This window comes from Myiozetetes cayanensis, unplaced genomic scaffold (genome assembly GCF_022539395.1).
Source record: "Myiozetetes cayanensis isolate MyiCay16 unplaced genomic scaffold, myiCay2020 scf5-8, whole genome shotgun sequence".
Taxonomy (NCBI): Eukaryota; Metazoa; Chordata; class Aves; order Passeriformes; family Tyrannidae; genus Myiozetetes; species Myiozetetes cayanensis.
In genome coordinates, this window is record NW_026087742.1 from 89,994,570 (window position 1) to 90,019,529 (window position 24,960).

The 24,960-nt window shown below is 41.5% G+C and overlaps 1 protein-coding gene across 1 annotated transcript in view; it reads right to left on the reverse strand.

Moving 5' to 3' along the window:
* Positions 1–17,848, reverse strand: part of EDAR (ectodysplasin A receptor) — a 58,956-nt gene extending 41,108 nt beyond the window's left edge. The window contains exon 1 of the mRNA XM_050331231.1: positions 17,750–17,848. Within this exon, the coding sequence (XP_050187188.1) occupies positions 17,750–17,782 (33 nt within the window). The 5' untranslated portion in view covers positions 17,783–17,848. The remainder of the gene's footprint in view (positions 1–17,749) is intronic.
* Positions 17,849–24,960: the final 7,112 nt, after the last annotated feature.

Consider the following 24,960-nt stretch of genomic DNA (forward strand, 5'->3'; position numbering starts at 1 on the left):
AAGAGGAAATGCCAAGTTTCTAGTTAAACTTGTTGAGTATCTCTGGCAAATTTGAATAAGAAACTTTCTCTGGAGAGACTATAAAAATAACTGTTCAAACCAAGTAAACAATGTATTCAATGTGACAACTTTTGTCATTGTGTCAACTCTGATTTTCACATATTATGATGAATGCATGAGCGAAAAGCTAAAATAACACTAAAGGCTTGTAAACATTGGGGGAGACTGAGAGAGGATCCGAACTGGAAGAATGAACTAAACCCATGAAGTTAAAGCACATTAAACCTCTAGGACTTCTTCTGAAGGTGGTTGTTAGAGCATTTTCAATCTGTTTACTTAACTAACTTAATATCCAGCATGAAAAAACCTGGAACAACTAAGAGTTACATCACCATGCAGCTAAGAAAGCAGCGTGAGGGCCACATATGTATTTGTTCTCTCATGCTTCACATAGTTGCCGCTGACATCCTGTGCTCTAGGTCTGAATGTTGGCAGCACTTCTATCTGCAACTCTGAGATGTATCCATATGAAACTCACTGACTCTGCTGCATCTGGAAAGGAGTTGTCTCCTCTTACAGGGAAAGACAATATCTTTCTAAAGGTATATGAGAAACTGCTTTACAGCATCAGAAAAGGCTAACGCTGTCTTTCCAACCCAAAGAACACAGGCAGATCTCAGATGCATATTCTGCAGTAGCTCACAGTATGCCAACCCATTGTGCAGCGCTACTGCTGTTTCTGTTCTTGTCCTCACATCACCAAAGGTTATCCTGGGAGATGGGAGGCTATCCTGGAAGTACACTGCAGTAATGGAGGCTTAAGCACAACCTGCACAGGTAAGCAGATTAACAGAATTTGTTTGTTGTCTTGCATAGTTAGGAGTGTGCTTTAAAGGAAGGGGCTGAAACACAGAACAGTAATTCCCATGATAGACTGACTGCTGTAGATCAGTTTGGAAGCAGCAAATATGGGAAACATTTGCTCTCTTATGTAAACATGTTTATTTCTGTAAAGCCTTGGACCTGTCTTTGGAGGGTGAGCTCATGTGCAGCTGAGTAGACTTTAGTTATCTTGCAATGGATCAGTCTGACAAGTTGCCATAGATGCTTCAAATAGCTTAAAAAACCTGTAACCACTACTACACCCTGCCTGTGGTCCACTGGAGCCCTTATAGTTGGATACAAGTCAAAGCAGCCCTCAGGCTACTTTAATATATTTTGGGGCTAAGCCAGGAGAGGAAAAGCCCAAAGCATGCATCAGGCTCTGTGCTGAGACCATTGTTGCCACACAGATGTATTTCTTCTGCTGTGTTAACTTCATGGTGGGCAAGCGGTAGCTTCTGGTCACACACACTGCATGGTGCTTGTCTGCCCTGAGTAAAACAGACACAGTCAGCCAAGCCTGGTTTTCTTGGTAGGCTTTTTTGCCTCGTCCTTTAGAGATTTTTCTGTTGTATTAGAGATCTAAAACCTGCCATCTCCAGCAGTGTTTACTGGGATGCACAGAGGGATGAGGCTATGTCTCTACGAACATTTAGACGCACCAGCTTCCATCTGGTGGGGTACAGTGGTCACTGAAGTGCATAACTCCAGATCTGTTAAGGATAGAGACATAGTCCCTAGACTAGGAGGGGCTTAGACACTTGAGAAGACGTGGGTTGTCTGAACAACCCTAATTCAAAGGTACAACCTGGCATTTGAAGATGAACATGACTGCTTCCTCCCTGGGGTGAAGCATCAGGCACAGCTGTGCAGGTTAAATCCCACTGAAGTCTGCGGTAAAGTTCTCAGTGATCCTGGCGGCATCTGGATTTGAGCCATGACACACAAAGAGCACATTCTATACGGCAGTTGACAGAACTAATAAAAGAGGATCATGTAGACAGAACCAGTGTCTGTTCACTGCACTCAAAGGAAGTAGTTGTATAATTTCCCTATCAAAACAATACCACTATAAGCAACAGAGACCTACGGTAACATAAACCTATGTTTAGCAGCTGGATCAGAAACTTTAAATCTCATGAAAATAGGCAAATTTGAGCTCAGAGCCTGAAATGCAACACTCTATATATTCCAAGTAATAGAATAATCACTAGTACATTAATGATTAATCAACATACCACAATTACTGAAAATACGAGAAGTGCTGTAGCTTTTGCTGCACCAATGGGTTTATTTGCAGTCTGTTGCTTGCATCAAAATGATGCTACAGAAAGATGAAGGGAGCCTGTCACAGCCCATTTGAAAAGTCACTTTTTCTAAACAAGGCTATCTGCTTTCATTCCTCTCTGCATTATCAGCTGAACTGCTGGCACCAGGTATTCAAGGAATTTCAGAGGGAAGGAGGAGAGCACAGTATTTCCTTGTCACTGTGATAGATTTGACAGACCATTTGGGCAATACATCTAGCATCCTGTCACACAAACTGAAATCTTTGGAAAGCCATAAGGCTTTAAGAACAATACTCAGCTTACTCTAGGACTAGGATATTCAGTGATGACTTGTGCCTCTTTTGCACATGAATCACTCACTCCCATCCTTTAATGTGTTCAAAGAACTGGAGGTTGTGATAATTTTGCTACAGACTACCTAGTTTTGTAATTAAAGTGTCCACATCCACTCTTGTTTGTTCCCATATACCTGCATCTCAGGGAACAGGTTTTCTCTGCTAAAGATGGAGCTACTCCTCAGGCTCTTGTACATCTCAGAGACAATTAATCGTGTTTGCAAAGGCAATCACGTTTGTGTGGCATGTGGTCAGTGGGCATGGCTTTAGGTGAGATCCTGGGCTTCACCAAAGGGGCAGGTTTGGCTCTGGTGACTGTAAACAAGACAAAGAGAAACACCAGCTGCCATGCCAAGTGACCGTGTGCCATGCAGGCACATGACCATGTGGGCACCCTTCCTCCAGGGGACTGGCACCCAGCCAGCAGCCTAGTATGGTCTTTGAAGTATCAAGCTGCTGACAGTGCTATTTAAGATCAGAAAAGAGGCATCCTATTTAAACTGTGGTTAGGGAAGGATCCTTAATGCCTAGGTAAGGGAACGTTATCAAGCTCGAGTCTGGGGAGTGCAGGCCTGCAAAGAACCACCTCTCTCCCTGCAGAGTGGCCATGCAACCAAAGCCCCACTGCTCTTTCTAGATAAAATACCTGAGCCTCCTTCATGTTGCAAAGTTCAGAGCCCATGTTTGTAAAACCTAAAACATTACTGCTCCAGTCACATGCTCCAAACCTGCACACTCCAAATGGAAATGGAAAATATCGCTGAGCACACACAATGCTGTGTTTTCTACCATGTCACAAAGCCAAAAGCACGCTGCTATGAACAAGCCTTTTCTTATATACAATTTGTATATCCTTTCATAAAATCCTTCTATGTGTTTTGGAATTGAAGTTATTATATGAATAAGACTGAAAAATATGATCCTATCTATTATCTTCCCTCTGTTTTAATGACTTCTCACCATCCCCACTGCATGCTGTTTTTCATTAGTACAGCAAAAGTGTTGGACATGTATAAACCTTGGGGTTCTGCACTTCAATGGAATCCTGAGTGAACTCAAAGGACCCTCTAAACAGCACTCTGACTTTGAATTTATCCCAGGCAGACATGCATGGTCCTCAGTTCTAAAAGTTCTTCTTCTCTTCCACTGCCTCTTCCTAAGGCACAGCTTGCAAACTGCTCCTAACCCTCTCATACTCTGCCCATTTTTCTTTTCAAGTTGGATTTTATTTTCAAGTGTGCATTCCCCAGCAAAGACCACTTCCATGCCAGCTCCAGGCTTTCAACTGCATCCATTTTTCTGTGTCTTTGTCCAAGGAAGTGACACTTTAGAGAGGGGAAGGTGGTTTCTCATCTGCTTGAAAATCTGAGAGCTCATTTTTTCCAATCTTTACCTCATACAGTTTATATTTTGGGGAGAGATTAAATATGGACAACTTGTAGGACCCTTTTTCTTGGTGTTAATTAGGATGCATGCAAAGAGTTGTATTGTCATATCTCACCTCAGAGTGGCCAGGTGCAACTAACCATATGTTTAGGCTCCAAACAGGAATGAAGCAGACTCCTAACTTGCTTCAGAAGCTTATTCTTCACTATGTAGAGGGAACAACATTAATTTCTCTTGGCTATTTTGGAGGAGTACTGCATAGCAAAGGGCTTCTTTCTTTTTTTGTTATACAGCTCAGGTTTCCTGATGATTTCAAAGAAAGTATCCAAATTTGCAGGATCAAGCTTGCCACAGTGTACTTGCTCGGGCCCTTTACCCTGTGCTGTGCAAAGATTCAAACCATAGACTTTCACAGATATCACTGGAAATACAAGAAGGAAGCAAAACATGAAACCGTGTCCAACTGAGTCTTTGATAAGAGGATTAATTTAAAACCAGACACTTTGCTCATTTAATTTTTTTCCCTTTTTTTTTTTTTTTTTTCCCAAGGAAGCATAAACTGCCACTGTAATTGTACTTTGGCCTGTGGGAATAATATCCCAGAAATAACATTCCTACTTAAAGTCTAGTAGCTTAAGATCTCTGTGGGGCTGCTTCTTTCACTGCAAGACCTATAATTAGCCATCCATTATGGTGTTGAGCAGTGATCCTGACGAAGCCCATATTTTCCCCCAAGCACCCTACCCAGACACGCCAGAGAGCAAGTAGGCAATACTCTGCAGTTCGCTCTCCTGCTTGACCCAGGGCAGCTCAGGGGGTGGGAGACCCTCCTGGGGCTCCTTGCAGGGCTCTTCAGCAGGGACACCCGTGGGTACCTCACCACTCTCAGGTGTCTGCTTCTGTGTCTCACACTGTGAACACTGAGACTGCTACACTCGGGATCCTAAAGCTAGGGTGGTGTGATTTGTTTTGGGCTGCTTTTCCCATCTTCTTTTTGCTTTGGTGTTAGCACAGAAAGCAGCTTTCCAGTTGGGAAGGATGGGAAGCCACTAAGACAAGCACTCCTTTCCTCTGGGATGAGAAAATCTCCTCAGCCTTTGGACCAAACATGACTGCTTTGGGAATGGGTTGCTGGTGCTGCTGCAGGTCTGGCAGTCTGTGCCTCCAGGCAGCTAATGTTTTCCTGGCACAACTGGAAGGCATATTTCCAAGGAACTTCACTGGTGAAACTGAGGACTGAGTTCTGATAGTATGAAATGGTGCATACAAAGAAGACCTGGCTGGTGGTGTTTCCCTGTGGTTTTGGAAAAGATTTTAGCTCCCCTTAAAATAAATAAGCAAGTTTATCAGATAAAGTACCATAAACATATAAACTGTTTCACTTAACAAATCCTACATTTGAACTGGTTTGTATTTTCCAAAGCCTTTTCCCAGTTTTATTGTCTAAAACTCTTTTCTGAATTAGAACTGAATTTATTAATGGTTTAAGTTGCTTAGAAACAGTGTTAGCAGAGTTTGTGTGTGTGTTTGGGAACAAATGACTGGCTGAAAAGGCTGCTCCTCCCTATATGTAACCTTTCTTAACATTAATGCAAACTCCTCTGTGAAACTGGCCTGGAGAACTCTGTGGTGGTGGACACGGGCTGAGAAGACCAGTCCTCATCTTGACACACTTAAGGCACTGAGACAGACAGTCCTCAGATGTGCCAGACTTCATCCCTCATACAGCTTCCCTGTACTACCAGCTGGCCTAAACTTATATTTAGAAAACACATTAAATCCCTGAGTGTGAAAGCTCCACCCTGGCTCCTGATGGCAATTGCCAAGAAGAAAGGCTAAGGCTCAGCAGCAATATTGTTTCACGACAGCTCTTGTGTTATACCTTATAGCATTGAGTGCAAGGTAAAGTAAACAATGTTTTTTACAAACATTCCAATACTACAGATCAATGCCATCACACACTCAAATTTGCTTTTCCCAGATTCAATGTAATGGGGGAAAGGACAATTTCTATAAAGTACCAAAAGTCTGGGCTCAAAGGCATGAAGGAATGCTGGAGGGGTAGTTCTCTTCTAGACTTTTAATATGATTATTCCTCACAAGCAATATTGTATGTTGATCATGACCAGCCTATTACCACTATAAGAAACAAATCTGCATCCTTCCTCAGATGCAGACATACTTTAACTTCACTTTGTCATGTGTCTTTAATAAAGAAACGGATCCAAAGGGAAGCAAGTCATGACTAAAAGAAGAGACTGAGCGTTTCTGAAATTCCCAGTGATCTTCCTTTCTATAACAGTAAGTAGAAGGTTTGAGCAAAGCATTAGACTAAATCTCTAGACACTGCAATAGGTCAGGCTTGACAAAACCAACTTAATGTTACCAGACAGGTGCAATTTCTTTATCTAGCAGTTCTATGTGTTACAGTGTATCTCATATTACTTGTTCAGTAATGTTAAAGCCTGCTGTTTTTCCTTTGGAAACATGAGGGCAATTTGTACAAGGCATAGGAAATTTATAATAAATTTAAAAAACCAGAGTGAGCTCACTCTTTGGACATCCAGTGTTATTGGAGCTAAAATTCAAAAAAATCCTGCTTTAATCTTATCCCTCAGCCAATTTTTTTCTGTTTTGTTCTCTGATTTTCATAAAAGTTTGTTAGGAGTTAATAATCTGTTCATATTTGTGATATTAAAATATCTCTATAATTTTTAAACATTACTTGGGTGTTGTAAAGGGGACCATGTTTACATTCAAGGATAGGAATCCACCATATGCAGTGACAAACATAAAAGCTGTGTTTACCTGGATAGCTGGGAACCCCCATGAGAGCAAGGAAGAAGAAATGTATGATATCCTTGGGGAAAAACAAGCTGTCTGATGACAAGGGAGAGGATCCGAAGCTGTTAACTAATTAATTCTTCTAGTTGCTGGACTCAAAAAGTGTTCAACACAGCTGACCATGTACAGGTGTCTGGTAGCATCTGAGATGTCCTATGACACCCTGTCTGACCCCAGTGTGCCACTCCAAAAGGCAGTAGGTCCCCTCAAGGTCCTCTATCAGACCTGCCAGCCTCCCATGGAGATCTTACGTAGCAAAGTTTAAATGGCAGTAGCCACACATAGGCAGGCAAATTAATACAGCTCTTCAGAAGCATCTTTTACTCTTTTAAAATCACATGCAGAAAAAAAGCAACACTAAAAGATTTCATCTTTGAGACCACATAAAAGCAAGATGCAGAGTGATTTTCTGATTTCAGGTTATGACGGTAGTCAGGGAAAGAAAACATATATAAACTTCCCATGGCTGGTGCCCACGCAGTTACTCATTTCTGAATGAACTGAGGGTGAAAATACTAATTTTTTTACTTACTTCATGATGTAGCAGGTCACCAGAAAAAAGAACCACATCATGTGAAAGAGTGTGATACAGAGTCAAACTAGCTGTGTTTTTACCTATAAACTGAACATAGAAGTATAGGAGTCATATGGTATAATAAATGTCATCAAAGGCACTGTTCCTCTGACCGTAAGGCAGGTCTGAATTTTGAGGGCAGGATCAAAAATCTAGTAGATCTGTTGGATAAATGGGGACAAGCTGGAGAGGTAAAGGAAAAATCAAAAGCACTTCTTCTCCCTGAGCAAATAGAGTCTGTTAAGTGTGAGCACAGTGACTGCAGTTTCTTAGACCTCTCCAGCTCCTCTGAGAACATCCTCATCAAAATGTTTTCATGATGATAGCTGCATTTTCATGATGATTAGTTTAGAAAGAAGCTAAGGCACAGAACTGTCATTGCACGGACAACCTTGGCTGTGTACTGGCAAGGTCTATTTGAGGCTCTCTGAAATCTTCTGGGTACTCCATGTTCTATCAGTTTGTTTTGAACAAAAAAATTACAGTTTGTTCATGCTGTTTCTCACTCCCTTTTTAATAGTTAGAAATTAACACCCTTGACGCGCTCTTAAACCACACTGCTTGGCAACTCTTTTACAGTGTAGGCAAACATTTGAGTTTAGTGTTAAATATGTGGGTGCTGTACAGTACACAAATAAAGACTGTCTCTTTCTCAGAGATCTTACAGTCTGAAAGATAAGAAGATGAAAGAGTGCTTGGAGAGATGAGTAACTGGGGGGACTGTGGGAGAGGTTCACCTCAGTTAAAACATAAAAATCTGGAAATCATTCAAAGAACATACAGATTTTGGTACTGGAAATGTGCATTTTTAATGTATAACAATTTTGCAATTAAGAACAAAAACTGAAGCTGTTGACATTTTCTTGTGCCTGGTTTTGCTGGGACTAAGGTAGCATGTTGCTGCTAATTCTCCTGACACCTCCAAGCCACCCTGCTTCAGTTGGTCTCTGCACAAAGCTCAATGCTCTCACTCAAACCAGTGGTCCTGCTCTGAGGGTACACTCAAACAGCAGCATACTGACAACTTGTTGGGCTTTGACCTTGCAAGGGAACATAGGAAGAGCTTTGGAAACCAGATGTCTTTTACATGATGGATGAGTTTTCATTTAAATACAAGAAATTATCAGCCTTTTTTTGCTTGCATATACTCAGGAAAGTTATGAGTCACAAAGTAAACTGAAATAAATGTGATGTAATCAGCATGTGCAACTTTCCATGATTCAGTTTTGCAAACATTTCTTCAAACCAAACCTATCTATCTTCAGATATCAAGCACGGGTTAAACTCAAGAGCCCTCAGTCACAAGGGCACCAGGCCATTCTTTCCTTGGGAAGGAGTAGCTGGGGCACAGGCTGCCTAGGCACAGCAGCAGGCTGCTCAGTACTGCCCTGCAACTCTTGCTCATATTTGCCCCTAAGTGTCTAGAAGCACAGTTGTTTGTTACTGGAGATGAAGGGACTCAGCATCAGGGAGCATAAAATTTTTATTGGTACATCTCTGGTGTGGTGGACATCCCTAGGTTGTAATTTCTTCATATGTCACAAGCCACGTGACACTTGTATCCCACAAAGAAAGGACAAAGATTAATTCTTCTTTCATTCATAGCACGGTTCAGTACACATCAGATGGTACCTCTACTGTTTTTGGGATCACACCAGGATAGCCTGTTCCTCAAACAATGTTTGAGATCAGACTTACCGAAGATCACACAGATGACAGACATGATTCTGCTTTAGCAATGACAGAAAAGCTCTGATACTGATAGGAATGCTGTAGCTGCAGCTTTTATTTTTAGAGCTAGTGAAATACCAGCAAAATACCACATGCATATGAAACAAGTGATCCCCAGGGCCAGGAGCTGGACTTGATGGTTCTGATGGATCTCTTCTAACTCAGCATATCCTATGATTCTATGATCCGAGTGACACACTTGGAGCCATCTGAATTTTGACAGTGAAAACCAGATTTTCTCTTTGCTAGAGTAGCTGAAAGTTTGGTGTAGTGGGAGGCAGCTAGTGCCAAAGTAAAACTATGCATGTTTCTTGTCATACGTTTTCAAGTGATGCATTCCAGTGTTGTTCTTTATTTAATCACCCAGAGATAAATAAGCTACTACTTATTACAAACTAATTATGTTTTAAGCAGCACAGCTAAAAGATAATCTGCGCTACAGAATTCCTAGTGGCAAAACATCCAGGATTTTTTTACATGTAAAATCATGAAACTGCTGAGATGCTTTTGAAGTTTTAACACACACATGCATTTGCTTGAAAACTACTATGCAAGCAATAAACCCTCTTGTTTGGGTCTGATCCTTCAAGGTGCAAAACAGGTAGCTCTGCACTTAACTTCATGGGCTCAGTCCGCAAGTCTGACATAGCTGATAACGTTTTTGAACTATATGTTTATGAATCAATGCAATTAGGAAAAAAAAAGACTTCTGTGGGTTTGGTATCAATTAGTCTCCTCCTCAAAAATTATGTTCCCAGCTAGAGCACTGAAGAGAGGTGCACAGGAAAGAGGCTTAAAAAAGACACTTTGAAGGGAAAATACCCCAACACAATGCCTTTTTCTTTTGCTTCTCTAATTGCTGCAGATGTTGTGCAGTTGCACCTATGAAAAGTTAAATATCATGTCTCTGTAACATTTTTGATCTTCATTAATTATAGCTCAGAAAACCTTACGAAAAGCAGCCTGCTTCTTTAATACAAATAAGATTAATTGCATGGTTGTTCAGAAAATGAACCACCAGTAGTTAAACAAAAAATGTTTGTCTTTAAGCAGCCCTTGAATGATTTTTTTTAAACTGTTACAGGAAGTGAAGAGGCTGCCAAATTACCATGCCCGTGAGCCCCACTCTCATTATCAGCCTAAACGAACTCACACACCCCGCCACTTTCATCCTCTTCCAGGTCCAAGAAAAAGAAAAAGGAGGCATAAAAAAATAAAACCAACCTTCCACACAAAGAGGTGTCTCTGAAGTCTGGAATGCACCCTGGCTGTTTGAAGACAAGATTTATACCTGACACCCTCCTTTAAGCTCATTGTTGAGACTCGCCTGTGTTCAAATCAACCGCAGACTGGCTGCTGCAGGTACTTCATCTTACAACGACCACATCATCTAAGATAAATGCACTAGGAATTGCTATCACTTTGAGGTGAAAAAAGAAAGGGGGGAAAAAAGAAAAATCCAACCCCTGATGCAGGTAGTGGGTGGAGGAAAAGACAGACGGGCACGAAGGAGTGCATGAGGGTGCGCCCAGGGAAGGAGCCAGCGACAGCCAGCAGCCTGCAGCACGGGGTGCAAGAATGAAATGTGTTTGGCTGCCAGTGTGGGCACCTGTGTTTTAGCCCAGCCTCTCCTCGCCTTTGGCAGCCAAGCTGTGGGACCAGGCGCTGGGCGGAATGCTTAAGCCACCATCACTGCAAGGGAAGCAGTAACCTGCTGGCTGCCTGTAAAGGATGAAAAGGAGGTTTTTGACTTGGTGGGAGACAATGAGGAGGACTGTGGCATCAGTTCATATCATGCCCATGTTTTCTGAGGAGAGCCTGGTTTCCTCATTTTAGGCATATCCATCCTTTCTCTAAATCCAGTTTTATTCAGCATCTTAAATTCTCTGGAAGAAAACCCTGGGTAGTGAGGACTTAATTTTACACTGAACCCGTCTGATGGGAGGCAAAGCCATAGAACACTGAGATATATGAAGCAAATGACAGGAGAGAAAGAAGAGTGTGCTCAGGACTTGGAGAAACACAGATGGACATCCCAGAGTTCAGGCTGCTGAAACTCTAGCGTTAGCAGGAGTTGTGTTAATTACTGAAGGCTTTGAAGTGACGTGGGCAAAAAATGTCTGTCATAAAGAGAGAATAACACCTGGCAATTTGCAGAGATACTCATTGTCTATATCACAGTATCGCTCAAAGCCCCAGTAAAAGTTGGGGCGTAAGGATACAATTTGTGGCGCAAAACCAGTTAAGCAGCGTTTCCCAGGGTGAAAAATTACCATGGCATGTAGAATAATGCTACATTAATCCATGGCACTTAAAAACAGTTCTGAGGAGATATTCTGAAATTACATTGATAGAGGAAAGGAGGCAGAAAAAAAAAAAAAAGATAGCATAGGTGGTGAATGTAAAACTTAAAAGTTCAAAAAACATGCCCTTCGGATGCATTTCATAATGTCTATCTTCGATCCTGAGATGAAAAAGCAATATGGGATTAGCAACAAAACAAAGATCCTTAAGTAATGTTCTAGCATCCCAGATTTGCCCTGCTTTTGGGGAGAACCCATCAGCATATTCTGGATTAAACCCAACAGAAAGCTCTAGGTTTGGTTTTCTGATTCTCCTTTTTCAAACAGTTCAGAGCCCGGCCTTTACAGGGCTTCTTCCAAAATTTCTGGGCTGACAGGGATGTTTCAGATGTTGAGATCTGGGAAAAAGGAGCTGGTTTCATCCATTTCAGTTATAGAGCACTTTCTATATTTAGGATTTTAAATTACATTTCATTAAGAATGCAAATTATGAGCACTTCTAGGACTCCAGGTACTTGCATGTCCCAGCTAGCACATAAACCTCATGCCATTACAAATCTGAATAAAGCAGGTTTAGTTTGCAGCAGATTTAAAACAGGGCAAAAGGGAAGGCGGGAAGAGAGCCTGAACAACACATCCAACACCTACCCTCTTGGGAGGGAGGAGAAACATCTATGCTAGCATGGAATTGACACAACTGCATGTGAAGCTATGACATCAATCAGCTTGGTCACTGGTATCCTGTTCTATTTTTTTGCATTTGAAAGATTTACTCTTTATCCTGTGGGGTTTTTTCCTTTTTTCCTGTGAGCTGTTTTTTTATTTTGTTTTTCCTTGTTTTTCCTTGGGGGATGATGTCTTCTATCTGGTGCCAGCAGAAGGTTCTCAGAGAAATCAGTTTCATCAACCCGTGTCCAATGCATGGCTCCACCTCAGCAATCACAAGAGTATGTTGCGGACACCTAGCCTGGAGCCTCCATAATTTCCGACACCAGGCATCTGAGGAAATAGCATTCAGTATTTCATTCTGACATTTCAGCTCTTGACAGCACTACAGATTGCTGCTTGAACCTAAAGTCAAATGCAATAAACTGTGCACAGCTTTGCAAAAAAAAAAAAAAAAAAAAAAAGTGTAAGCAAGGCCAGTTCCGCTTGCCCTATCTCACAGGGAGCCACAAGAGTGAGAAACAAATAACAAATACAGGGCTCTAAGCAGCTGCTCCATTGCTGCCTGTCTGTTAGAAGTAACTTGGAATTTTCAAGAAGCACTATCTGTGCCTTCTGGCTTAAGTACTGAATCATAGAATTATTTAGGTAGGAAAAGAGCTTTTAGATCATCAAGTCTCTCTGTCCTCCAATCATTTGCTATTTTTGTCCCCATTCAGCCTTGTGCCTCCTGTTAACTCAGTTTCTTCCTCAACATAGATGGTTTGTGGTGCTGATGACTCCTCTTTAACTCTGTATGACTCCTCTTGCTGCCATTCCTCACTCCACTGCAGATCGAGCAGGTGCCTGTTCTTCAGAGCCATTTAATGTCCACACAAAAAGAAGGTGGCAAAGACATGTTGGCCACATGTTGCCTTTGCATCAGAATAATCCCACCTGGACAGAAATCCCAGACAAATCACTGCCACCTACTTGTGGGCCATTGCCACCAGGGCAGTGTGACATCATGCATTATCAGCCTCTGCCTTGAAACTGATGGTTAATGTCAAGATCATTTTGCAAATTGATATAAAGCAACAGTCTTTATGTTTATGACTTGAGAGGACTGTGAGAAGAGCCCTTTCCTGCCTTCTGGCACACCTGTTTCTCTCCAAGAGTTGAGGACAGCCTGCTGGTCCAGACAGTCCCTTGGAGTCCCCCAGGCCCTGGTCTGGGGTAGGTCTCAGACAGTGGAAAAACCACCTGTAGCAATGGATTCTACAGCAAAACCCTGTTGCAGAAAATTACTTATTTCTACAACCAGTTGCTTGAAATAAGTAAAGGGTTATAGAAAGAGCATTTCTGGAAGAACAACTATCAAATGTACAACAACAACAGCTCAGGAACTACATTTATTTTACTGTATGTATAATGTGTCACCTTGCAGAGACCTGAGGGCATTTTATAATGATGTGCTTTAAAACTGTGAACAATGAAAACTAATTCTTCTCCAGAAAAGGCAAACAGGAAACTTGTTTAAAGGACAAAGCTTTCAGTGGATAGCAAGTGCTTGTGTTCACATGTGTGCTCAGGTTGCTTTCAGAGTTGTTTTTTGGCTGCCTTGGCATCTCCAAAAACTAATGTACATGCCTAAGTGACATATGTGTACACTGCATCTCAGCCACTTCAACAGCAAGTGACACTTAATTAAAACCACGCATTAGAGAGCTCATCCTCTCATCATAAGTGATGGTACTGACAGATGAGTTATTTTTACATCAAGCTTAATTATGTCAAATCTCAACCCACAAGTGTGCAGTAGAAAGGGTAGCATTTTTGTTTGTTACTAATAAGCTGTGTTTACTATTTTTCTTCTGCACAATTCACATGTAATGAAAAGTGACCCAAACTCACATACGTTATTTGCCAATTAAAACCCTTTCACTTTTGTTGTCCTATCACAACAGTCTGGGTACACAAATTTAATAAAAGAAAAAACCATAGGACTGTCCCATCTCTTAGCTCCTCATCATGATGTAAGTTTAAAGCCTTAAGGAAACAATGAATAAGTTTGCCTGTTTGCATGGAGTCAGTTCTATAAATTTTTCTTGTTCAGACTCTTACATATATAAAGATCCTCATATGAATCCGGGAGGTCCTGTTTCTCTCTCACAGACTGATTCTTCTTGTAGGAAGAAGTCAAAGCTGTATACAGAACCATACCAAAATGGTTCTCCCTAATTAATGTGGCCAATAAAACAAACTTCTCTGAAAGGGAATAACTTCAGTCTTCAAAATAAAAGATCAGATTGTGCTGCTCCTGCTCCCAAAGCAGCATCAGCAGCTGAGTGGGCCTACTATGAGAAAAGTGTATTAGCTCAGCTAGCAAAGTCTCCCAAATAAAAGCCAATTAGGCTACAATAAAAGTGGGGTTTTTGAAGTCTATCTTCAGTGTTCAGAAAATATTATAGTTACTGTAGGACATTTTAACTCCAAAGCCACTCAAAACCCAGGAAATGAAGACCTAGGATGACCACATTCATATCACCTCCTACCCCTTCACTGAAGTTTACCCCTGCAACATCTCACTCCTAAATCTCTGCTATGCTATCTGCTTGCACTCTGAATAGTTGTTCTTTAACAGATTAAAAAGTATTTCTACACCTTTAGTAAGGACTGAAAGCTTGCACACAGAGTGATGGTTAGCACATTTCAGAGGAGTATGTGGTTTCCACAGGTCAATTTATTAGTGCAGATGTATGACACACTAAGTAAAATGTTTCATTTGGAATAAGGAGATGAATTTTCAATATCTGTTTCTCAAGAGAGTGCCAAATCCATGGGGTTATTGGATATTTGCAAGAGGGATACTTTGTTGAGTTTTGTTTGTTTGTTTGTTGTTTGTTTTAGTTTTGTGTTTGTTTTTAACTAGGTGTATTTACCCAAATTTTAAGTGTATTCCAAAGCAAATGGTGCTTGTGTGGCCATGATGCAATTACCCACAAACCTCCATAGCTGAACTGTGCACCCCAAGTCCCTCTCCCCAGCAGTCCCTGGAGGTGTCATGGTGCAGGTGGCTGGGCCAGGGCTCCTGGTGCACTAAAGCATGGGAGGAGGCTGCTCTGTAAGCCACTGAAAAATGTACATGGTAGCAAGGTCTTTGCAAATGTCCCAGTGGAGAGAGCTTCAGTTGAAGCTATTGGCCATAAGACACTAATCCATCAGAAATCAACCTTCATGCCTGCTGATGTTCCTGGAGCTACTTGCCTCTTAGCCACACCTGATTTAACCAGCCTAGGCTAATGTCTAGCATATTTTTCCTAAGAAGAGAATTTCCTACTTTATTGGGGATCAGGCCAGATTCACAACAGGAGCAGTGCCATGATGGACTCAGCGCTCCATGGAAGACACAGAAGTTGGCAGCATCCTTGCAACAGCCAGAGTCTGGGAAGAGTGAAGTGCCTCAAAATGGAAATCCTCAAAATGTCCTGGCCAGGACCATGACAGGGCTTAGGAACCTGGCAAGGCTTTGCTATCCAGTCCTCCAGACTCGCCCCAAAATCCAGCCTATGGAACCCCTCCTACCACTGCTTCATATCTTGGTACTTAATAACCCTGTCAGCTATGGGGCATTGCAAGACCAAATGCATGACAGCATTCTTCTTTGTTTGAATAAATTTTGGAAATCTTCCCTCTAAGAGGCTTGGAGGCAGGCTGGGTGGGCTCATGGAGAGGGAACAGTCTGGGCTCCTGGCTGGGCAGCGTGGCTACAGGGGCTCTCTCACAGGATTGTCCAGCTCCCTCCTCTTGAAGCTTTTCTGCTTTGTATGACTCAGTTTTGTTTTCTTTTTCACTCAGACACTCCCAAACCTAGCAACTGGGGGACCACCTGGGATAGAGTTTGGAAACTAGGTTTCAGTTCTTACTCTTAACAAAATTTAAATATCTTATATTGAGTATTGCCCAGAGCCCACACCTCCATACAGCCTGGCAAGTACCCAGCCACCACGCAGCAGCATCATTCTTCTTTTGCTCTCCAAATAGTCACTTATCCCTAGGCAAATGTAACAGTTAAAAACCAAGAAGTATAGGCAGTTGTGAGTGAAACAGCTAAAGTCTCCCCAAGCTGATGGGAAGATCAAGTCCAGATCTCCCACCTGAGCTCCCTAAGCATGGGCTAATATACCAGCGTGACCATTCTCATAAGGAGAATTTAATGTGTTGCATGTGGGTCTGTTCATCCAGCGCAGACCAATTCAGGTAAAGCATGTCCAGAAGCACATGTTTAGGCATGCAAGGAACTTGGTGGATGTAAACGTAGGTGTTAAGGTATGTAGGTACCTCTGAGGTGAAGAGGCAGGCAAGCAAGGTTTCTTAGGATCTAAATCTTAGACTTAGCATGTGAAGTGACTTGTCTGCTAGGCATCCAAGTTCCTCTTTGGGATTAAGTCCATGGAGATGATATAACAGAAAGTAGCTGCTTCTCACCTCAGAGTGCTCCCAAATCAAAGATTCAAACAGTGCCTGCTGTTCTATGCACTTTTCACACACCCACCACTAACTGCTCTTCTGTGATTAAGGAAAAGTGTTTCATCTATGTATACAAAAAAGGGTGAAAACTCCACATGAAAAATATTGCAAAGTGAAACAGTAACTGCTTATAAGTTTTCATCTCTTCTGCAAAAATGGACATGTCTGTGAAGTTAAGCAAAGTCTGTGTGCACCACTTGTTAAATTCATCCAGCCAGCATCAGTAATTATAGGTAAAATACCACAGATAGCAGCTTTGCTTCTGTGTGTATTTCAGGGAACTTGAGCTGTTAGCAATGCCTTTGAACTTGACTTTGCAAGAGGAAAAGCAGATGTCTTTCACTCATTTTGATTAAACTAATACAGCTTGTGCAGCAATTGCACCTTTAAGTTTTAGTCCATCTCTGTCACAGGCACAGGCACCAGTAGATGAAAGTACAACATCAGCAGTTTATTAAAAGAAACAGCAAAAACACCTAGGACATCAGGACTGAAGCAGCATCTCAAGTCATTTCACTCAAGTCTTTCTGCAAAACTGTTTAAAAAGGGATGAACAGAAAGTCCTGAAAGGACAAAATAAATCCAGAGTACATTCTTCCCTCTCATTTTCTTTGCTTCTGTGTTTTATAATCCATAAGAAAAAGCCATGCACACATAGAAAAAATTATTACTTTAGCTGCTAAACACATGTATCATCCAACTGCTTTTGTCTTACTTCTGTCATATATATTTTAAGAAATAACTTTATGATGCTTCTTATGTGCATCTCTGAAATTCTCCAGGGATGCTCGTATATTTAGGAAGATCTTACTGAATTAATAAGACAGAGCACTTTGGAAAAGGCTTTAAAATAATGTGAGAGTTACAACCAAGGCTGTGCTGTGGGTGAGCAATATATGGAGTTGAGCTCGACTACAGTGTTTTGTTGAAGGCAAGCGCTCCCTTCCAAAGCAGACAGAGGCTCTATCAGCTGTAAGCCCATCACTTCACAGTCACAGACTCTTTCAGTGATGCCATACAAAGCCTTTTGAGCCGCTACAAACCACAACAAGTTCAAAACCTGACTCATGTCTAGAACTTCAACTCACTCGCTGTTGCTGGCTTAGTCATTGCCAGCAGCCCTACATGCATCTGCTAATCCTGCGGTATCCTGAGCACCGTTCCCTCCTGTGGGAAAGCCCTGGTTAGTCAGCCTCGCAGAAAGGTAGGGTACTGATGTATTTCTCTTACCGTTGTGCTGCTTTGTTCTTCTTGCATTCCCATCTTAATGACTGTGCAAGCTGTTGGCCTTCCACACTTTCTTTGTGTCTATGTAAATTCAGTGTTTGATGCTGAAGAGGCGGAGATGATTTCTAAGTCAAGGGGCAGGTGTGAGTGAAAGGAGCAACCCAACAGCCAAACTATTTGAAAAAGAAACCTTTAATGTCTCATCAGCTCAGCACTGGAAAAAAAAAAGCCTTCATAACTTGCCTTGAAAACTGGAAAAACAGGGTGTCTAGCTATAATTTAAGACATTAATAACAAGAAGATATTGCAGTTCCCTGACATATTTTGACTTTTGCACAGTAAAATGGTATCTTAAAAACTGTCTGATTATTAAAATGTGAAACACTGTCAGTAACAGAGAAATTACAGATAGGTTTAGCCCAGGCTAAATTTTAGAGCACATCTGAAAAAATGGTTCTTTCCCTTTCTTGAATGGACATACTGACAAGTATTTTGGCATGACCAAAAAATTTTTACTGTAACAACTTTACAGTATCAACCATGGTCTTCAGTCTGAAACTGCAGCCTCGGGATGTGACACCCTGATTAACAAACTAAGTTTCAGCAAAAAGTATTTTTCAGCCACAGCCAGCAAGTATACACTCTTTCAGTCTGGTAGTCTCCTTTACAGCACAGAAAACACAGCAAAGCAAGAACACACACATACTGTCATATAGGAACAGAGGACAGTACAAGGCATCTAAATTCCCACAATTTATTTTTATTTCCATTGTCTAGAAAACACTTTCAAGCACAGATTTAAAGATTAAGAATGTTGAGTAGCTTACTCGCCTGCTTTGGGACAGTTTGAAAATTTGAAGTTGTGCTTAAAAGCTCCACCATCGTGAGTCGTGGACTCCACCAACAAGCATATACAGCCTCCTCTGCAAAAGCATCTTTACAGTCACCATGGAAATCTCAAAAAGAAACCAAAAGTCAAATTTCCTATTGGATTACTTCCTTCTGCTGAAATAATCAATTTTCTACATGGTTGCTTCATCTAGAAAATTTTTATGAAGGTAGTAGATAGATGGGCAAATGCAAGCATCCTGCTCCTTGTGCCTTCAAAGCTACACATAAAGATAACAGTGTTTTCTTTTAATCTTTTTTTCATTACTGAATATTACGCTTACAACAATCCTGCTTTGCTACAGATGGTTTCCTGTTGTTTCTGCCAAATGTGAAATAGCTATAAAACTTGAAAAGGTTCTGATGCTGTCACTGCATGAAAAATTGCATCTACAAGGGAAAATTAAATATGAGCCTTAGCCTTTAATTGCTTTAATCTTACTTAGTAAGTGAACTTTTTTCACTCCCACCCCCAACTCAAAGCTTCCGATAACATGACCTGAAGGGAAAAATACAGCTATATATTTTAGTCAGGTATAAAGCCTTCATTAACAAAAACAAAAAAAAGAGGAAGGGGAAGTAGATAATTCTCATGTCCAGGCTAACCAAACAGCCACCAACTCCAGCTAACAAGAGCACTGCCTTTGGCTTAGTTTCATAAAATATGTAAAGTCATTTCTGTTAGAAGACAGTGAAGTTCCCGTTTTCAGTGCTATAATAAGTAAATCTGTCACCTGAGCAGACAAATTACTAGAAAATGGCTTGTGTAATCCCAAGGGGACAGAGCCTTTGCTCCTTGCTTGGGCAAACCTCAGTGAACTCAGTGACAGCTTTACTTGAACGCAAAAGGGGTGTTAAGAAGTACTTCAAAGAAAAATTGAGTTTTATACATATGATTAAGAAAACTCTTGACGCTCTGATGCTCTCTACAGGTATAGATTCAGTGATGTATGGGAGAAGGGATAGGGAAAAGGTATTTTACCAGAAAAGGCATGCAACAGGCACATGACTTATGAGTGGAGCATCAATGAACAAGCGAGCTTCACAGGCTCCCTCAACTTTCTGTCAGTATTTGACTGGCACTACATCAACATACTCATTTTCTAGAAAAAAAAAATCAGTGAGTATTTAACCACATCCTTCTATCAACAAGGTAAGGCTGTGCTCATTGCCATGGATCTGCCTGTACAAGCAATGGGGGTAGAGGCAAAGAGTAAATATGAGAATTTGTTCCATCATTTTGAGTGCATTTGTCTGTCTGCTGCCTTTCATAGAAGGTCTGATATCTTAGGGCTCTGCAGCACAAGAAACAAGTGCTCTGTGTTACACTGGAAATTTGGCAAGCACCCATTTCTGCAGGAAGAAGGCATTTAATGGTAATCTCACCCAAACAAGACATCAGACCTCAACTTTCCAGCTGCTCAGACCTCTATTGTTCTTTCTAGGGGATGGATCCGATAGTCATTTGCTACAAGAAGAGATTTACTCTTGCTTGGAAACAGAAGTTGGTGCCATATTATTTTCTTTCAGCTTGTGCTGCCTTTCCCTGCTCTGGAGGCTGGAATTTAAAAGCTGAGATAGAGGTGACACTGTGGGCAGGAGTGAGCGGAAAATGTGTACACTCATCAAACTGCAACCAGATGTCTCATCTACATGTGGACGCGCCTCTCCCATGTGCTGTACCCGCAAGGGCACCACTCACTGCCTCCTCAAAGTGCTCCTGGTGTTTCCCCATGCAGAGGTACTTGCAGCAGAGATATCTGTTTGTTTAGTCTGACTTTCACCAAAGCTAAATTAGAAACAACCTTATGCAACCTCTGGAAGATCTGCATCTCCCAGCTATGGACAAACCCCTGTAGTTCAGCCCAGATGGGGTTCCTGGTTCATTTAAAGATATCCATGCTGGGGAGAGTAGGGGTGCAGGGGCTGCTTGGCACCCATGGGGCTGACCTGCTGGACCTGCTGCTTTCTCTGAGTGACCCTGCACAGTGCCTGACTTTGATGTCTGTGAAAACCACTGACTGGTCACTTGGGCCACAAAAGCATTCACAGAAAAGCACCCTTTATTTTTCTTTTGTGGTGTAGCCTGTGTACGTGGGGACCTTGGATGAAAATCAGAAATGGGCATGCAGGTTGGATATGTGCTGACATTACTGAGAGTCTCCTGTTGACTTTACTGGGAGGCATATTGAGCTCCTATATGGTCATTTTATCAATTTATTTTTTTATTTATTACCAATTTTGTCATTTGGTCACGAGCTGAACTATTTGCACCTTTCACATCCATTTAAATACCACAAAGCGCTAGTGCTGGACTTTTCTCACAAACAGAAACCATGATAAAAAACACAACCGTGCCACATCAGAGACGTTCTTCGTGTACTGTACAATATTTGCATCTAGGTTTCCTTGTTTCTAGCCAGTGCCATCTGTTATCTGTTTTGGTCTGCTTATAGAAATGGCAATTTTTGAAAAATGAGAGCAAGAAAAGAACAATGGCTTTTTCCTTTGTATTTTATGTCCCAAAGAAACCAACTGGATCTACACATGCACAGAAGAATATACCCCTCCAACTGGCAATATGTTAGCACATGCTTTTTCTGTATGGAAATTTTAAAGAGACAAGACTCATCACGGGGAAGTATTTGAATGTAATAAAATAAATCTGTGCCCCACAATGCCTCGATACTCGATTTTGCTTTTGTCTCTCTTGGAGAGTGCTGACACTCAGACTTGGTGATGGAATAAATACTGGCAGCTGAGATAGTTACTGCCCTCAGCTGTGCGCTCTGCCCCTCTTTTGGAAATTATTGCTCTCCTGCAGCCGGCACAACTGAATGCTTTGTGAAACCAGCTTCAGACTGCCAGTCTTCACGCCAGCCTCAGCTTAAGCAGATCTACCAGTCCATTAACTCTTGTGGGTTGGAGGTGAGCCCACAAGCCACTGAGCCATGCCTGATGTGCAGGTGGAAAAGACTCAGTGAGAAAGGGGGTGGCCAGTTGAAGGCGGTGCTGCTTTGCTTTCCCCCCTGTCACGGGCCACTGGCTGGGTGGCAACCCACAGATCATTCTTTCCTATTTGTGGAGAAACAAACACGTCCAACTCGGGGGACCCATTGTCACCAGCTACCCACTGGGAGAAGAAATGGCAAAATCTCAAGGGACAAAAAAGAGAACATATCCCCAGCCTTTTCTCTTTAGTTGACTCTGATAGGAACAGAAATGTTACTTTAGGACGGTAATGTCAAGCTCCTCTTTGTTATAAGTGGCAAATTGAAGTTTCCCATGTCTGAGGATGCTGCCTGTTTCATAGTCCCTAACTAGAGCAGGCTATAAGCCAGCATCAGGTATTTTAACAGATTCTGCCTATTTTAGCCTTTGATATAATCTGTTCCTCATATTTTTGCTGTCCCAGTGTTTCTCTTCCAAGATTTGTGATCTGGATGAACAGGGTCTTTTAGTCTTCTTCTTTCAAATGACAGAAGCCAATTTCTAGAAAACCTCAGTTTATCAGCTATTACTATACAGATCTCTTTCCCCCCCAGTCCGTCTCCCAAGCAGTGGAGAGTGCATACAGTTGTGAAAGAAAAACAGAGCACATCATGGGAATGCATCCTTATAGCCTGGGTAATTATAAATATCTAATCCTGAATTATTAAAATGATTCTTGCTTAAAATGAAGAGAAAAATCCTGACTGTCAATCTGCAAATAATTGTATGCTGCTTAACTGGCACTTCGGTAGTTTTTGTTTGTGATATATCCAAAGGAAGAGATGGATGAACTGTCAGAATTAAAAGCTCTCTCAGCACTTGGCCATATGTTTCTGCTTTGGTCCCCAGCCTGTTACATTGCTGAACAGAGGATAAAGGCTGGTCTTCATATACAACACAACCTCCAGGGGAGATGGGGAAAAGAGTGAATCTTTCCAGGGTTCCTTCTTACCAAAGAGCTGGCTTGGACTTGGATGCAGTCAAGTTTTGCAGCACCATGTGCTGTTATAAAGCCTAATGAACCAGAGATTCATTACCATGATCTGCAGGGGATGTACATCCACCAGCACTTGCACAGTGGAGATAGAGTGAAAAACTGGAGCTCATGTATCTTTCTATGCCGGCTCCAAGTAGGAAGATTGGTTGGGAAGGGTTGGATGCTGGAAGTTAGCAACTAGGTTGACCTTGGCCTTAAAATCAAAAGGGTCTCAGGATGCCACAGGTGTAGTCAAGCTAAATATTATAAACTCTTTTGCTTTTCCTCCCTAATTTCCAAGTAGCCATTGACCATATTTAAGTAACATTCTCAAAACACAATTTACCCCACACATGTTTATTATCAGAGCAGTTCCCTGGATAGTTGGGTCATCGAGACCCTCCTAGTCTCCTATGCACAAGTCAGGCAAGGGTCAGCTGAAATACCACCAACTGCTGGAGAGGTTTCTTGTGGGACAGGGAATGGAGCAACATCAGTCTCCTCAAAAAGTCTTTTCTGCTATAAAACTGACATAGCTCTGGCAGCCCCTTCTGCCACATAAAATCTTATTAGTCATTCACTCCCAGAAAGGAAACAGGAATAATTTAAGGCACCAAATCAAAAAAAAGCTCAGCTCTGCAGAACTGAGTCTAAAAAAGAATAAATGCCAAAAACTCTATGAAGTCTACTAGGGACTTTGCTATTGATTTTGCACTGCAGATGGTCAGACATTATAGTAATGTGGCAATGTGTCAATGTAAAACCTGTTGCTAGATTCATGGCAGGTGATTCAGTTTAAGCATTGTGGCTTAACTTCACAGAATGCCACTTCTGAGAGTTCAAAACCAGCACTCACTAACATCAGATCAGGAGGATGTGGCTCTGACTCTGTCTCTGCAGAGATTTGCAAATATACTGGCAAAGCTTTAACTTCTTCAAAAGGCAATAGTAGATAATGTTTTTAAGTAGTCTTTGTTTGTCTTTTATTCTTTTGTTCCTAATGGATGCCTAAATTTGAAAACAACTTCCTCTCTACTTTTGTTCCGATTTCCCTGGTGGGAAGAAACTGAAAAATCTGATCTACGTCAAGTCAGAAGAAATGTGTGCAAAGCTGACATGGTTCAGGAAACAATGTTTGATTACTGGATGTTGCCACAGAGTCAGCAAGAGCTGGACACACCACGCTTGTGGGAGTTCTGCCATTGACTGCACGGGCGCAGCATCTCAGTTCATTTGTTATGGAGTTGGATGAGTGATAAATCAAACAAAAGAACAACAAGTTACTTGGCCTCCAAATAATATTTGGATGTTCTAGTCTTTTGCTGTGTGAAGTCAGTTTCTTAGTTTTCTGGTCAAATTATAGCCAAATATTTTGTTCACACAGTGAACACAGGTCAGTTATACTTGCCAAGGTGGGCAGTCTCACGTGTCACAATTCCATCCTTGTTCAGTAATATCTAATTCTTTACAGGGCGTACCTTCTTGGAATATACATGGCAAGAAAGTGTCTCTGTTTTTGCAAATAACTCCCTGCCCTAATGACACACTGGCCAGAACTTTTCTACATATTAGGAAAGAAGGGTTTTCCCAAACAAGAGCTGCCTTTTCAAGAGCTGTTGGGTAAAAAGGGGCACCTGTTATCTTCTACTACATCATAAAAAATATATTGGGTCTTGAGGGTCATGAGGGCACCAGAAGGCAGTAAAGGCCTGGTTTCAGAATATCCAGAGGGAGAAATGAGATCCCTTTTACAGGAGTGAAGAGAAAGACTGATCTACACTCAGCTCCTCACCAATGACTCATGTAGGGTGGGATCACTCTGGCACCTCTCTGGTTATAGGCACTAGTTCTCATTGCAATTTATCTACTCTATAGCCAAAAAGAGAGGCAGCATAGATATCATCTGAGACCCACTTCCATCCTAGCATGGTTAAAGGAAACAACTGTGTTGAGGATATTAGAGGGGAATTCCTCCACTGATGACAACATGAGAAAAACATTATCTTAATATTAATCTAATCTTCAAAAGCTTATGCTGCTATTTTTTGAAAACTGAGACTTGGACCATTTATCTAGCACAGCTATATGGGTTCACAGCTATATGGTTTAGAAACTGTAGACTCTGTTAAAACATTCCAGTCCTCCAAGAAATGTCACCTTTACACATAAAGTTGAAATGTTTCATGTGAAGCCATTTTCAGAGGAATTCTAAACACCTCTATGGTAAAACTGCATTCAGTTTTTTCAGTGAGATGATTTCCATGGCATACAATTCAGTATGATGCCTTGAAAATTAAAACATCACATGTTTTCCATCTAGCTGCAATAGAGAAAAAGCAGCCTATTTATGCCAGCGGTT